The following is a 15,930-nucleotide window of genomic DNA, read 5'->3' on the forward strand; positions in this document are numbered from 1 at the left end:
ACAGATGCTGCCAGACCTGCTGAGCTTTTCCAGCAACTTTGTTTTTGCTCCTGATTTACAGCATCCGCAGTTCTTTCAGTTTTTATAAGAGTAGGCCACTTAGTCTTTCAAGGCTGCAATGCCACTCAATAAGATCGTAGCTGATCTGATTTTAACCTCAACTCTACGTTCCTGCATATCCCTGATAATCTTCATTCCTGTGATAATAAGAATCTATCTGCCTCTGCCTTAAAAATGTTTGAAAATCCTGTATCCATTGTCTTTTGAGGAAGGGAATTCCAAAGACTTTTATTCCTCAAAGAAAATATTGTGTCTCATCTGTCTTGAATGGGCACCCCCTTATTTTTAAACTATGAGCCCTAGTTCCAGATTTTCCCATAAGAGGAAACATCCTTTCCACATTTATCCAGGCAAGCCCCCTCAAAATTTTATACATTTCAATTAAGTCACCACTGACTCTTCTCGACCCGAAACATCAGCTTTCCTGCTCGGCCTGCTGTGTTTATCCAGCTCTACACCTGGTTATCTCAGATTTTCCAGCATCGGCAGTTCCTACTATCTCATAAACAATGTACTTTTTTTTTATTCATTCATGGGATGAGGGCATCGCTGGCCAGGCAGCATTTATTGCCCAGAGGGCAGTTAAGAGTCAACCACGTTGCTGTGGGTCTGGAGTCACATGTAGGCCAGACCAGGTAAAGATGGCAGTTTCCTTCCCTAAAGGACATTTATAAACCAGATGGGTTTTTCCGACAATTCACAATGGATTCATGGTCATTGTCAGATTCTTAATTCCAGATATTTATTGAATTCAAATTTCACCATCTGCTGTGGTGGGATTCGAATCTGGGTCCCCAGAACGTTATCTGGGTCTCTGGATTAACCGTTCAGCGAAAATACCACTAAGCAATTGCCTCCCCAGAGTCTAAAACATGAACAAGGTCAAACGGTGATATAAAATACTAAAATTAAATTTGTCAAGGCACTAAGTGAAATAAAGATTCCAATCACTGACTCTTAGTAGACTCCATTTATCAGTTAAATATTGTACATTTATGATGATTAAAACTGACAGAATTGAAATATGAGAGCTCTCATGATATGCCTCTTGAAGGCAAACAGATCCATGAGGATCAGTGTTAATATTGCAGAGTTTGTTTGTATATTACTATCCTAATTTTAGCATGTTTGACATTCTACATCTTTCTTGTTTTGAATGAGTAACATTTCAGGTCAATTAATTGTTTCTCTTGACTGTTGCTATCTGACTGCTGGGTATTTTCAGCACTGTTTTTACATGAAATTCATGACGTGGAGGTGCTGGTGTTGGACTGGGGTGGACAAGGTCGACAGTCACACGACACCAGGTTATAGTCCAACAGGTTTAATTGAAATCACAATCTTTCAGGGCAGTGCCCAACTGACGAGGGGGGGGCTGCACTCCAAAAGCTTGTGATTTCAATTAAACCTGTTGGACTATAACCTGGTGTTGTGCATCTTTTGACATGAAATTCAAGACAGTAATATAAAATAATGCAACAATATTCATGTGCTGAAAGCATGAATAATTTATTTCTTTTTCACAAGTTGTTGCATATTATACAGATTATCACAACAGATAAATAAAAAAAAAGGTTCTGCATGTAGCCTGTAAACAGATGTCAGAACGTTGCCAATATATTTCAAGTGGCTTTGTAACTTTCTATTTCAAAGATCTCTGACCATAAGATCAGACAAATAATCAAAAGTAGACTGGAAGTTACTGAATTTTAAAAAATGAATTTTTGAACCTGTGCCAATTTGTGATTCTTTCAGCTGTTGCTCAGAAGGAAGGGTAGTGTAATGATTCACCCGCTCAACTGCATTCATCTGCATTTCCATATCTGCAAATTCCCGGATACACCAATTTAAATAAGTAGACATCTGGAAAAGAAATGTGGAAAACAATGGCTCAAATTAAAATTATCCACACTATTGTTATATCTCATGGTTTATTAAAGAGTGGCACTGAAAAGATAGAATTATGGATATTGCAGCCAACAAAGAGATCATTTGGTCTATTATGTATTTGCTAACAATTCAGTAGTTGTCTACTGTAAACCCAATTCTCTGGCCCTGACTTACTAACCATTTAGAAACCTCCTTTCAAATAATTGTCTAATTCTATTTTTTTTAAAAAAATCCGTTCATGGATGTGGGTTTTGCTGTCTAGGCCATTTTTTCCCTATTCATAATTGCCCTGAAGAAAATAGGAGTGAACTTAAAACTCTGCAGCCTTGGGATACAAGTACACCCATAGAACAGTCAGGAAGATAGTTCCAGGATTATGACCCACCAACAGTGAATGAAACTGATATATTTACAAATCGGGATGTGTGGCTTGAAAGGGAACTTGGAATTGGTGACATTCCCTCGTATCTGCTGCCCTTGTCCTTCTAGATGGTAGAGGTCATGAGGTTGGAAGGTGCTGTCAGAAGTCTTGGTGAGTTATTGCAGTGCAACTTATAGGTGGTACACACTACTGCCACTGTGGTGTTGTAGGGAGGAAATTCGGAAGATGGTGGATGGAGGGCCAATTAAGTGGGCTTGCCTTATCCTGGATATATCAAGCTATTTGAGCATTGTTGGAGCTGTACCAATCCAGGCAAATGGTGAATATTCCACCACACCCTTGACTTGTGCCTTGCTTGTGGTGCAAGTGCATTAGGGAAACACAGGTTAGTAACTCGCCATAGAATTTGTAGCCTCTGACCTGGTCTTGTAGCTGTAGTAATTATACAGCTAGTCCAGTTGAGTTTCTGATTAGTGGTAACCTTCAGGATTTTAATAGTCGGGTATCAGCAGTAGTAATGCCATTAATTATCAAGGGATAATAGTTAGATTTTCTTTTATTGGAGACGGTCACTATCTGACACAATGTGGCATGAATGGGACTTGCCACTTATCAGCCAGGACTATACCAGGTCTTGCTGCTTATGCACCTGATTGTTTCAATATCTGAGGTGTGCTTCAACAGCCACCTGCAGGAAAGTGTTTCCTGTTCTTATTAACAGTGTAAAAAACTTTCCAATTTTCACATTATTGTTTATAGTGATAACCTGGAATACTGCTGTAGCATCTCAATCATCACTGATCAGTAAACTCAACACAAACCAGGAGTAATCTCATGTTGTGCAAGGTTCTGTACTGCACATGTTTACAATTTAGAATTGGCATCTACCAAATGAGAAAATGCAAGAACAATAAAAATCCTGGTTCTTTTTGTAAAGAGTTTACCTAGGAGGAAACACTGGAGTGTTTAGGATTGCAGTTGAGATTGAAATTTAATGAGTGAAAAATAAATTTTAAACTGATCTTGTAATTTTTTTTTAACTCAAAAGGAAAATAAACATTTCTATTTATCTACATGAGGAATCAAAATCAAAAAAGGCAAATTATGAAATGGCTGTTCTAGTAGGAGAGGGGACTTTTTAAAAGAAAAGTTTTTATGCATTTAAATATGTTAAAAATGGTCTTGCTTCGGCAACTTGGTCCATCAAACTGAAAGCTCATGAAAGGTATTCAAGAAAGGCCTCATTTATAACAATTCTACCACTGAGACTGATTATTCAGTCTTTGATATTTGTTGCCTATCCTTAAGAATCAAACCCATATGACAGTTTTCTTGCACCTGAAAATAATTCTACACAGTAAAGATAAAAAGAGAAACAGATTTTGGAGGTTCATGTAGCTTGAATACAAATTGTGAGAGATTTAAAACAAAGTTGAAATGCTGGAAATACACAGGTAGAATGTGTAGAAATAGAAACAGAGATTGCAAACTACCACGCTGTGAACTAAGTGTAGAACATGGCCTCTTTCGGAGTAACTGACTTCCTGACCCCATCAATGAGAAAGCTTGTCAGATCAAGCGCCAATTAACCTCCTAAGAGTTGACTGGGAGCTTCTCAGCAAGTCATGAGCCTCGATACTAAAGTCCCACCCCACCAGAAGTTGCCAAAGGCCAGCAGCTTCAAGGTTCTAGTGATCACCAGCGGAGGCCCTGGCTTAAGGCAAGGAAAAGGTAAGTGCTTTACCTTCAGGCCCCACTGGATGGGATCACTGCTAAAGTTCTCCCCACTTGCCCCACTTCTTCATTGGCCTCAGATTGGGGCAATTCTGAGACCCCCAACTTTTCTCACCTCTGGTAATTGGGCCAATGGCAAGTTGAGGCTCTTAAGTAGTTAACTGGTCCTTAACTGGCTATTATTTCATCAGTTAAGGGCCTTATCTGGTGGTGAGTCAAGAAACTCACCCAAGGACCTTCATGCCCAGAACTTAATTGTTGAGATATCAAGAAGACTGAATTGTTTGCCCTTCTTTCCTTCTCTAAAGCATGTTTCAAGTCAATTACCTGTTATCAGAGGTCATCAATCTGAAAGGTTCACTCTATTTTTCTCTTCCCAGGTGCCAGCTTAACCTACAAGTAGTATGTTTTGTTTCATATTACACTTCTAGCATCTTCCATTTGCATTATATGTAATTTTTCTCTTAAATGCAAGACAATGCCTAGAATTCCAAATTTCTTCTAGAAACGCTGTCAAAAATTGACTTAAATTCTTATACTTGACTTTACAAATAGTGGCTTTCAAAAGAGTTAAAAGAAGGTTAATTGGATATAAAGAATGTGCAAGAGTTACAGAGAAAAACAGGGGAAAGGCATGAGTGAACTGTTCATTCAAAGAGCCGGTGCAGGCACAATGGGCTAAATGGCCTAATTCTGTGCCATAAAGATCCTGTGATATTGGCAGCAGTACCTTTGGAAACATACTACCATCCAAAATTATAACTTGTTTTCTCATCTGTACCTTTAAGGCATATAAAATAGCAAGGCCTACGAGTCCAGCTTGCAGGTAGCCCAGTGTTGCTGTCAATAATGAGCAGAGTGCTGAAGCAAAGACAATACTTGTTCCAATGAAATCCTGAAAAATGAAATGAACATTAGAATTATATACTTATTCATTCAAATCCAGGAATCAAAAAGCTTAATGATATTAATTTGAGTCTTTTGGGAACTAAATTTTAAAATTTTGACTCGGTCTTCTAATGTAATGTTTTCAAATATCATTTTAATAAGATCTATACTGATTTATTCAAGCTCAACTCAAAATTAAAAGCATCTCAATAATTAAAAAATATGATTCATTTGAAAACTAACCAGTCGTATTCCCAGCCACCTGTTTACTGTGTTCAGATATAAATAAGCAATGGTGTTATAGTCAATCTTGTTAAGAATTTGTTGGAAAAAATTGTCTTCATGTCTGTATGCCCTGATAGTTGTCAGACCTCCAAGGGTCTCCGAAAAATGTGCAAACACAGGTGACTTAGTGATGCTGTCCAACCGCTGAAGTTCCCTATAATGATTAAGGATATGATTTAATTACAGGTACATTCATAGCGCTGAATCAGTTTAAACAATTGCATTATATTCCATTAAGAGACTTTGGAGGTTCTGCCAAGCTTCAATAGAAAAGCTTTGCACCAGAACCAACATCTCTCTGTCCAGATGCTGTTCACATTGACAGCAAGTTGTCATATTTTTAAAAAATACAAAAGGTTTCATTTTTCTGAAACACCTTTCCTCCATTCAATGTCAAACTTGAACAAGATTCCCACTGGCAACTTATGGAATATCAAAATTACAGAAAAAAAAAATCAATAATCTAGAATCAAGAGCAAAGAACTTGATAATATTTTAAACAAATTCTTTAAAGAAAAACCAACCATTTTTAAAAATGACTTCCTGTAAGTGAAACTGTTATCATTCAAAATTTCATCACCGAACTCTCCAAGAACATAGCTACATGCAGAGTTAAGCTTCTTCTCTACTGTGCTGGAAACTACCAGAGTAGTCAGTGCATTTAAAAGCAGCTAATGCAGCACATTTAATTGGTTGGCTTGCATCAGCATCATAAAGTGCATTTGTAGTGAGTTAGCAGTGTCTTTTGAATGGAAAGAGAAATCAGCCAAATTGTACAGTAAATAAAAGAAAAACTGGTACATTTTGAAAGGGCTCTGAAGTTGCTCTAAGCACGTCCCACATAGACCAATTTCGCCCCTTTGCAATTAGTCACGTAGAATGAAGTCTTTTCTATCAGTTTGGCTCGAAGACAAATTTCAAGAGATGAAAGACCGGTATCAAATCCAATGCAACAGCCAACAAGTTTACAGAATTTTTTTTAAAGGAGATATCAGTGCTCTGATATTTTAAATTTTTAATCTTTAAAACGTTATTGGTCTCAGCGCTGAATCTTGCTAGTTCAATTTTAGCATCCTTATTAGAACCTCTGATGCTGAATTCGTGAGAATCTACTTGAGTAAAATGTGTCAAAACATCCTTCCAAAAAGACTCAACAAATATAGAAGATGTTAATAGGTTATTTTGAATAGCAACAAATACAGCTGTTACATCTATAATAGTATGCTGATTACAGACTACAAATGAAGCATTCGTGGGCTGAATTTTACAGGGAGGGGAGCTATTCTGTGTTGCTACCCCGCACTTGAACGAACACTGGACCGGGTCACAACAAATCCATCCTCAACAATAAGATGCTCTCTGCTCTTCAATGGATCGAAGTCCCATTCTTGTGGGCACTGGCTAATCTCCAAGGAAATTCAGAAAAGAAAAATAATGGACTCATCTTTGCTCCAAGCTAGGAATCCTGGGATTTTAGGGGACAGATTTAGGGAACCTAGGTGGGGGGAGAGGGCCTAAGTTTTGAAGGCCAGGTATGGAAGAACAGAAGAATATCATCTTGGGATGTGCTCAATGCACCCCCTGAAAAGATGCGCACCACATCGCCTTTCTGTGCATTTACAAAGCTATTTCAAAAACAACCTTCTGAATCTCACCGGAGTGCCCATGTATGCTATTTTATGGCATAAGCAGTCTATTACTTTGGGTCTACTGGCTTGTTAACAAGCTCAATTTCATATTCTGTAACTAGATAAGGAATTAAATTCCAAATTCTTCACATAACACGCTTGGCTAAGAAGCAGATGATCCACATTCAAACTAATGAAGTTTTTTCACTAGCTTTTAAAATGCAAGGGAGGCCAACTCGATATATTGAACACATAAATTAAGCCGCATATTACCGTTCTGAGATTTTCAAAGTAATGATTTCACGGTGTATCCAAGTTCCACAGTCCTGACCTGGGAACACTTATGACTAGAGCCAGAGCTGACATTTAACTCAGAAACTGATTCCCCAGTATATATGCAAAGCAATAGCTTCTTCCAAATGTGGCCAAGGAGGGCACATTGAAGATCTATCTTATGGAAGTTCCTATGCTTACCCAAGTCTAGGGGTTTGTTGCAGTTTGTTACAGACAGGGTGTGCCGCTTAGTCCATGGATGGTGTGCTCCAGCATTACCTCAACGAGGAGTATCGTACGAGGCAGCATTGTTAGCCACATCAACCCAGTGAGGACTTGTTTGAAAAGTGCTTTCAAAAGAAACTGGAGTGCTGCCAGCATTCTCTGTTTAATCCTAGCTGCAAGTACAGCTTACAGGTATATTCTTTCTCAACTTTTATTAAACAACAGGAAAAGTGAAGGTTACAAATTCATGCAGGCCTTGACAACATCTGATATTCCCTCATTCAATCATGGAAAGGTTTTATGCTAGTGTAGATGTAATGGAAAAAGAAACTCTTCAGACAGCATTAAAATATGTCTGGTACGAAGGAAGGGTAGTCTCTCTAACTTCATTCTTGCAACTGCAGTTACAATGACAATCAATCAACAAGCGCCACCTCAGCATGCCCAAGCTGGTGATGAAAAAGTGAATAAATATGTTATCCTATTTACAATGAAGTCTCACCCGTGCTACCTACGTGCCCTAAAAAGATGTACTTTTCCTTTCCTTCCCACTACATCCAGGTGAAGTCCCATAGTGTGGAACTTGCTGGTCTTGGAAATTTGACAGGCAATCACAGGCTGTTTGTAGCTTGGTGGTCCAGACATGTTGAATGCGTCTTGGCCAGACGCAGGCTCACTGTCCTGGGCTCAGCTTCCATGGGTTTGGGGATCGCAGGTAGAGTGGAGGTCAAGGAGCTGGAATGTCCTGAGAGGAAACTTCTAGGGGGCCTGTATGTGGTTCCTGCTCTAGTTGATATCTACCGGCACTACCCTATTTCTTGGTGAGGTCAGGTTCCCACCAATAGCTCCACTCTAATGGTCTGCATGTCCACTTCAGGGACTGAGTAGCAATCTCAGTTTTTCAATTTAAATGACTGACCCTAAAAACAACCTTCACATTCCATTCTGCCCTACACTCCCTGCCAACATCATCAGTTTGCTCCTCCCCATGCTCCCACTGAATTCATATTTAACTCTTCATCTCCCTAAGCCCCAGGCTTAGTCATGCCAGATATTGTTATGCACTGTCCTCTCCTACCGAGGGCAGGGTGGCAGTGACTGACTGTGATCCCTCCCTCTCCTGCAGCACTTTGGCCCTCCCATGCTCTACTATCTCCCATGATTAGATGGTGAGCTGCCCCTCCTCACAATATTGCCCCTTCTGCATCCCAGCATGTTACTTTCAATCCCCACAATTCACTTCGCCAACTTTCCCATTCCACTTTCATCTCTCCTGATAACTTCCAGTGAATATACCCCCGGGACTGACAAAACTCACCAGCCCCGAACAATTAGGAACGACAGGTCCGAGTGATAACTGACCAGACCCTGATATTTATGCAACTTCCAAACTGATTTAACCATTAATCCCTTACTAGTTGCACTGGACTAGTAGGACTGACTGCGGCCCACACCCCTTCCCCCAAGACTGTAATGACACAGACAACCTGAGCCTGAATACACCAAGTGACCAACTCAACATATCCAAGCCCCTGCACTGATATTGTTCGATACCCTTGACCTACTGTGCTGGATCTCCCTGACTGACGATGGTCCCCTTTGACTTTGCTGAGGACTACTCCATTTAAACTTTGAGATGTGGCCATTTGGTTGAAGCACATTCAATGCATTTTTGTAGGGGGAGGGAGAGGGACCTTGTCAGCTGCTAGCAAATGCTGCCGGTGTGACACCAACATAGCACAATGCTATGTAGTGTCATGTTCACCACCTTGCTGGGAAACATGACTAGCTGCCTGGTTTTCTTTCTGCACTAAAAGGCAAGACAAAGTTATTCAGTCCTTAAGATCTGGCTGAAGTGCTAATATGCTAAAAGACAACGCAGGGCGGTATACTGTGTGCATCCAAGTAGGGGGCAAAGTTAGTGAATGCTAAGAAAGCAAGTTAAGACCCCTGATGATGCACCTGGTTTCAATTTATGAGATGGCCTGGCTTTAGCAGTACAATGAATGGCATTGGTAAGCCCCAAACTGCAATACTGAAGTGGTGAATTACATTATGAGCATCAGAAAGGTGCATGACTATTGCTAGCCTCTGTGGATAAAGGATTCAGGCAAGTTCTGTCCACATAGTTGGGAAAGGTTGGCCAAGTTCAATACCCGGAGGTCAGCGAGTTACAGCTGCCAGATACCCACTCAGACTTTTATGTCAGGAATTATGACTGTCAATACAGCGTGGAGCTGGAGTAACACAGCAGGTCAGGCAGCATCAGAGGAGCAGGAAAGTTGACATTTCGGGTGGTGGGGTTGGATTGCAGGTGGCGAAACTGGCAGAGGATGATGCGCTGGATGCAGAGGTTGGGGAGGTGTCATATGAGGACCAGGGAGACACTGTCCTCATTTTTGTTGGGGTGAAGGGGTTTGAGGGCAGAATTGTGAGAAATGCAAGAGATGCAATTGAGGGCATTATGAATCACCGGAGGGTGTAAATTACAGACCTTGAAGTAGGAGGACATCTGGGATGTCCAGGAGCAGAATGCTCCATCTTGGGAGAAGATGCGGCAGAGGCAGAGGAATTGGGAGCATGGAATCGCATTCTTGCAGGAGGATGGGTTACAGGAGGTGTAGTCAAGGTAGCTATGGGAGTCAGTGGGTTTGAAATAGATGTCAGTGTTGAGACAGTTACTGGAGTTGGAGATGGAGAAGTCTCATTTCTCTGCGAAAATGGAAATCTGCATATAAATCAGGTGAGTTTGGGTAATTAGGAGGTGTTAATGCATGCAAATAGGCCTCTCACCATTCACACCAAGAGTCTCATCTAGCTGTTAAAAATCTTGTGTGGAATATAGGATTTATTTTCTTGCTGTCAAAAATCACATTTTTCCTGTTGTTACCATATTTTCCCAACTGACTCATCATTGCCCACATCATTCAGGGGCTGGGAAAATTCCTCCTACTACCTGTCAGACTTTATTTTAACCACTTTTTTCTGGATTCATCTACTTGTTTCATTTGAATGCTAAACTAACTTTAACACAAAAACTATACACTTGACAAGACAGTTCACACTTTGAAAAAAATTAAAAACTATTTTACATTCTTGTTTGTTTGCAGCCCAAGTTAGATCAAAATTAAACAGGACCACTATTCAAAATCCAAATCAACATGTCTAGTCACAGCTTGGGGAACATTCCTTAAATTCTGAAGTGTAAAAATGAACTGCCCTGCATTTAAATTTCACACGTGAGCAACAGCACAAAAAGAATGTGTGTTAAATGTGATTTATTAACCTTATGAATGATATTACTTTTCCAATTAATAAACAATACAAACTTTAATTGACATTTCTATGCTCATGTTTACTAGCCAAAAACTAGTCTTATCCTGCAGAGCTGAACAACGATCACCACAAACTCACAATAACGTACTTCAAAAGGTCCTGTGTCATATTAATGGGGTAATAGAAAACAGTGACAGTGTAATGCTAAGTAAACTAGAAGCTTCTGTTTCTAACAAGATTCCTGATCCAGATATTCTCCTTACAACTTATAAAAATGATTGCTTCCACAATAGCAAAACAAAAGAAATTTGAAACAAAGTCAGACACAAATATTGCCAATCATGCAATGTATAAGATACTTGCAAGAAATTTACCTGGAAGATGCTCTGAAATACATTTGAAGAAAATAATAGAGAACAAGTAAGGGAATAACTGGAAGGAGAAAAAATGGAGCCACAATGCTATTGATCACAATGGCACTTAAACACATAATAATGTGCCACATGAGTCGTTCCAGGTTTGACGGAATTTGATCATCTATGGTTTTGAAATCAGATGAAAACCTGGAAATAAACAATGATTCAATGAATTTTTGCACTGATATCCGATTAAACCAATCGACAAAGACCCACAGTGTATTGATTTACATTTTGCAGTAGTCCAAAGTGTTCCATTAATTGCAAGTGACTTGTTTCTCCACTTTTTTTTTTAAAATCCCCCAAGCCCTACAACCTGGTCCAAGTCTTCACCAACTCTGGTCTGTTCAGCATTTTTAATTTGATCACTTTACCATGATACTGTGCCATAAGCTACTGTTAATTTCCATTTTCCCGCCAACATGTGATAATTAACAAGCTGCTTCTGTAAAAGATTACTTTAATAGTTGCCCTTAGAAAGGAGGGAATTCTTATTATACAAACTGTGATCAAGTATTTTGTTTTGAATATAAGAAAGATACTCGGAAGAGACCTAAGCAGTGACACACTAAGATACAAATTCTATCTTTAATTCAAAAGAAGAAGTTTAAACACTCAAAGTAAATTTGAGTGAAAAAGGAAACTTGAATTTTAACTGAACAACCACATAATGTTCTTTCTTAGTAGCTGCAATTGCCCCAGGTGAATTGGTTGTGGCTATGTATTTTAAGTTCTGGTATAGCCTACATTTCTGGTTAGCTATTCACACACTTCAGTCTCACTTTCCTTGATAATTACAAGCTTTGTAATGCTGCACTGCCCGTCATGCTACACAATAATAATTTAAGAAAAATTATCATCTGGAAGTGATCTATATAATTAATGTAATTTTTCACAATATATACCTGTTTAGAATTCTTCCAACAGGTGTGGTTTCAAAGAATCTTAATGGAAGAGTTGTAACATTTTGCAGCATTTTTGTGAACAGATATTTTGAAGCACGGATACCTGCAATACAAGAGAAAATAAGGAATCCAATATGATCTTAGAATGAACATTGATTTATCAATTTAAGTATGAACAATTCTCAAGAACATAAAAAGAAATAAACATTCACACTTGCTTTGTTAAATTACAAATCAATGCTTCTGCTAAATTGAACTGTCAGATCAAAAATAAACAGACCTGAAATAACATGTGCGAGGGAACTTAACAAAGCACATAAGATTCCACTACAAGTCAATCCAATATATCCATAAAGGAAATGATTCAAAGTGGCACTTTCCACATTATTTCCATACTAAGGATATAAAGAAAACAAAAGAATGAATATTATTAGGTAAAAGGACACGGATCTTTATTTAGCAAAAATCTAAGTATTAACTCTAGTCTAAATTTAGTGGTAGAATTAGGGTTGTAAAAGAACTTTTGGAAAAACAAGTCAAAAAGCTTTTGATAGCAGACCTGAGTTTCTGTTGTCTCGGAATGGTTCCCTGCAGATGACCATTCAGCTAGCCAGAAATCAACAGCCGCCAGTAAGCTTTGTTTTGTTATCACAGCGAAAATGAGAAACAATGTAAAGAAAATGCCAATGGCGCGGGCATAACGCAAGTAGATTTGTAGGGGTATGGATCCTTCTTCTCTTTCCTCTTCTTGAATCAGTTTCCCTCTCAAATTATCAACAGGTTTTTTCTCCATTTTTGAAACTTCATCTCCCATTTCAGCTTCAGTGTCCTTTTCTTCTTCATGGTCACCTAATAAAATGCAATTTCACACATTTGTAACATGTAGAAAAAAAGACGTTAAAGAAAAACCAAAATGCATATACACAATTGGCTGTAATAATTCTGTTTTGTAACTTGCAACATAATGTTGCGCCAGTCTCTAATTGGCCCATGCCAAATACACTCCAGTTCTATCCCTTAGTCACTTCCATACCCCTACCAACTTATGACTGTATCACTATGTACAGCATAAATGAGGGCAAAACAGTGGTTACTCATTCCAAAGTCCAGCAATTGTATGCTGCACACCTCTGATACACTGTCAGCATGTATTACTCATGTTAACTGGAAAGAGATACTTAAATCTTGCAAGATAGCTTTTTAATATGAACTTAAGAATTATGAATGGGAGGCCCCTCTAGCTTGCTCTGTCATTTTCAACAAACTGATCTAATTGTGTAATTGTAGCCTCAGCTCCATATTCCCATTTACCACTGATACCATTGACACCTTTATTAGTCAAGAATCTTTCTCTCTCTACCTTAAAAATATTCACTTTCCCTGCCACATGTTAGGAATCTGATTTTGGGCCTCTCACTCAACTATATTCACTTGTCCACCTTGCCTCATCTTACTTCCTGCTCCCAGAAATAGCGTAAGATTTTGCCTGAGGAGCAAATGAGAATCAAGTCATGTTAGAGATGAGTTAGGATTTTATGCCAGATGCGGTGGCATTTTGGTTTAGTTGAGTTTTGTAGGGTGGCTTGACATCGGAAAAGTCAAATCAGGAGGTGACAATAGATCTGCTAGAGGGAAGCAATATGTGATAAACAAATCAAAGTAAAGTCTAGATTGTTTGATTGGGATCAAGATGCAAGTTATTTATGTTTGAAGATAATGGCAACTTGTCACTTACAGCAGATACAGAGAGTCTCCAAAGTCCCAGAAAAAAGTGTTGAGAATGTTGAGGGTCATCTGATAACACTTTTGGTGAGATTTATCCACTTTAAGTCCCATTAATTTCTCTAATACTATTTCTTTTTACTAATATTAACATCTTGCAGTGCCTTGTTTAAACTGGTCCATAGATTCTCCATTATTCATGGGAGAGTTTTAGTATTTAACTCGAAGACAAATGCAAAGGGCAGAATCTTGCAGGGCGTAGGTGACATGAGTTCTAACGAGATGAATGAGAAAATCGGATGAGAAATCCAAAGTGGCCAATCTTGATATTGAGGTCGTCTCGCTCCATCTTTTACAATCTTCTCAAGTGGCATGTTGAGATTCTCTCGCAGCACAACAAGCCAATAATAGGGATTAACACTTATTAAATGCCTTGTTAGCAGAACAACTCACTTTTTCAATATTCAGCCTCCTATCATACAAAATTCACTAAGCTAGCTCGACATCAGGGAAACTTGACAATGAAACCACAATGGATTCCTGGTGGATTCAGCTCACTACTTATTCTGATTAACCTTCAGATACCAACATCTCAGGACACAATCTAGCCACACACTGGAATTCAATGGGGCCGGCCTTTAAGAACCCTCATGGCACATCTTTGATACACTCACAAGAAACTTCTGCATTTCAATGTGACAACTCATGTTACAAGAGCAACTAATATAATGCTGCAGCTAGGACACCGTGCACCAGGAACAGCTAGGACACACACCAGCTGCATCTCCAGGCTACTTGCTTGGAGCCAATAAAGATTAATTCCATACACAACAAAAGCAAAATTTGCTGGAAAAGCTCAGCAGGTCTAACAGTATCTGTGAAGAGAAATTAGAGTTAACATTTCAGGTGGAGTGACCCTTCCTCGGAACTGACCAACTCTGATTTCTCTTCACAGATGCTGTCAGACCTGCTGAACTTTTCCAGAACCTTCTGCTTTTGTTCCTGATTTACAGCATTTGCAATTCTTTCAGTACAAGATAAATTCCATTGTAGGTGCAAATCTATTAGATATGGTGAAACATATAACACTGTACAGTGAAATGCATACTACTGAAATGTCCACATTAGTTGTGTTCGACATATCTTAGATATATTGCAGCATGTTCTTAGCCATATTTTTATCTTTGAAGATTAGAACAACAATATTGAATGCATTTTATCCTAGAAGACATACTTTTTGCTGTTAGGCTTTTCCAGGCTTTTACTAGGTCTGGATTTTGTTTAGAGATGTCATCATAGGTTCCCTGGACTTCAATCTTCCCATCCTGCATTACAATGATCTAAAAACGAGTCAAACACAGTACAAAAGATTACATATATAAAGATTTACTTATTGCAGCTCACTTGCATTATTTAGACAATTATTTCTGTTGAACTAAACTTTTTGTTGATCAGAAAATCGAATAGATCCACTAAAAATCAGAACTTACAAAGTATCAAAGAACAAAAGCAGGCCATTAAGCCCAGTGTTTATGCTCCAAATGAACCTTCTCCCACCCTTCTTTGTTTAACCTAATCAGTATATCCTTTTATTCTATCACATTTCACTATCTCTCAGTGACCAGTAGTTACCTAATTTCTCTGAAAATGCAGTTATGCTATGTGTCACAACCACACCTTTCTGTATAGTAAGTACAAAATAAATCCTCTATTTCTTTCTATCTGTATGCACGTTAACACGGAAACACAGAAAATATGAGCAGGAGTAGACCATTCTGCTCTTTGAACTGACTACTCTGGTAAAGAACCTTCTCATCTCAGTCCTAAATAGCCTATCTTATGTTTGTAGACTGTGACCCCTGGTTCTGACCTCCCCAGTCATTGGGAACATCATCCCTACATTCACCTTGTCTAGTCCTGTTAGAATTTTATAGCTTTCTAGTGAGATCTCTCCTCATTCTTCTCAACTTCAGTGAATATAGTTCTAACTGATCCAGTCTCTCTTCATGACACCACACAATAACTTTACACATGTCTCAATCATTTTTAGGTGCTCTGGTGGGTATTTCTTCTCAGAACAAGAGAATGTATTTGTAATGTAAAAGCAAAAAATTGAAAAAATCTGAAATAAAAGTAAAAATGCTGAAAATACTCAGCAAGTCAGGCAACATCTAGGGTGAAAGAAACACAGTTAATATTTCAGGTCAATAACCTTGCATCAAAACTGGTACAAGTTAGAAGTATAC

The 15,930-nt window shown here is 38.7% G+C and overlaps 1 protein-coding gene across 1 annotated transcript in view; it reads right to left on the minus strand.

Annotated features, from left to right (window-relative positions):
- LOC109912648 (ATP-binding cassette sub-family C member 8-like) overlaps nt 1-15,930 on the minus strand; it is a 152,942-nt gene that overhangs the window by 29,208 nt on the left and 107,804 nt on the right. Inside the window, exons 15-22 of the mRNA XM_048595667.1 lie at nt 14,919-15,024; nt 12,522-12,811; nt 12,243-12,357; nt 11,963-12,065; nt 11,016-11,204; nt 5,198-5,393; nt 4,848-4,961; nt 1,791-1,923 (exon numbers count right to left, since the gene is read on the minus strand). Of these exons, the coding sequence (XP_048451624.1) occupies nt 1,791-1,923; nt 4,848-4,961; nt 5,198-5,393; nt 11,016-11,204; nt 11,963-12,065; nt 12,243-12,357; nt 12,522-12,811; nt 14,919-15,024 (1,246 nt within the window). The remainder of the gene's footprint in view (nt 1-1,790; nt 1,924-4,847; nt 4,962-5,197; nt 5,394-11,015; nt 11,205-11,962; nt 12,066-12,242; nt 12,358-12,521; nt 12,812-14,918; nt 15,025-15,930) is intronic.

This window comes from Rhincodon typus, chromosome 4 (genome assembly GCF_021869965.1).
Source record: "Rhincodon typus isolate 14 chromosome 4, sRhiTyp1.1, whole genome shotgun sequence".
Lineage (NCBI taxonomy): Eukaryota > Metazoa > Chordata > Chondrichthyes > Orectolobiformes > Rhincodontidae > Rhincodon > Rhincodon typus.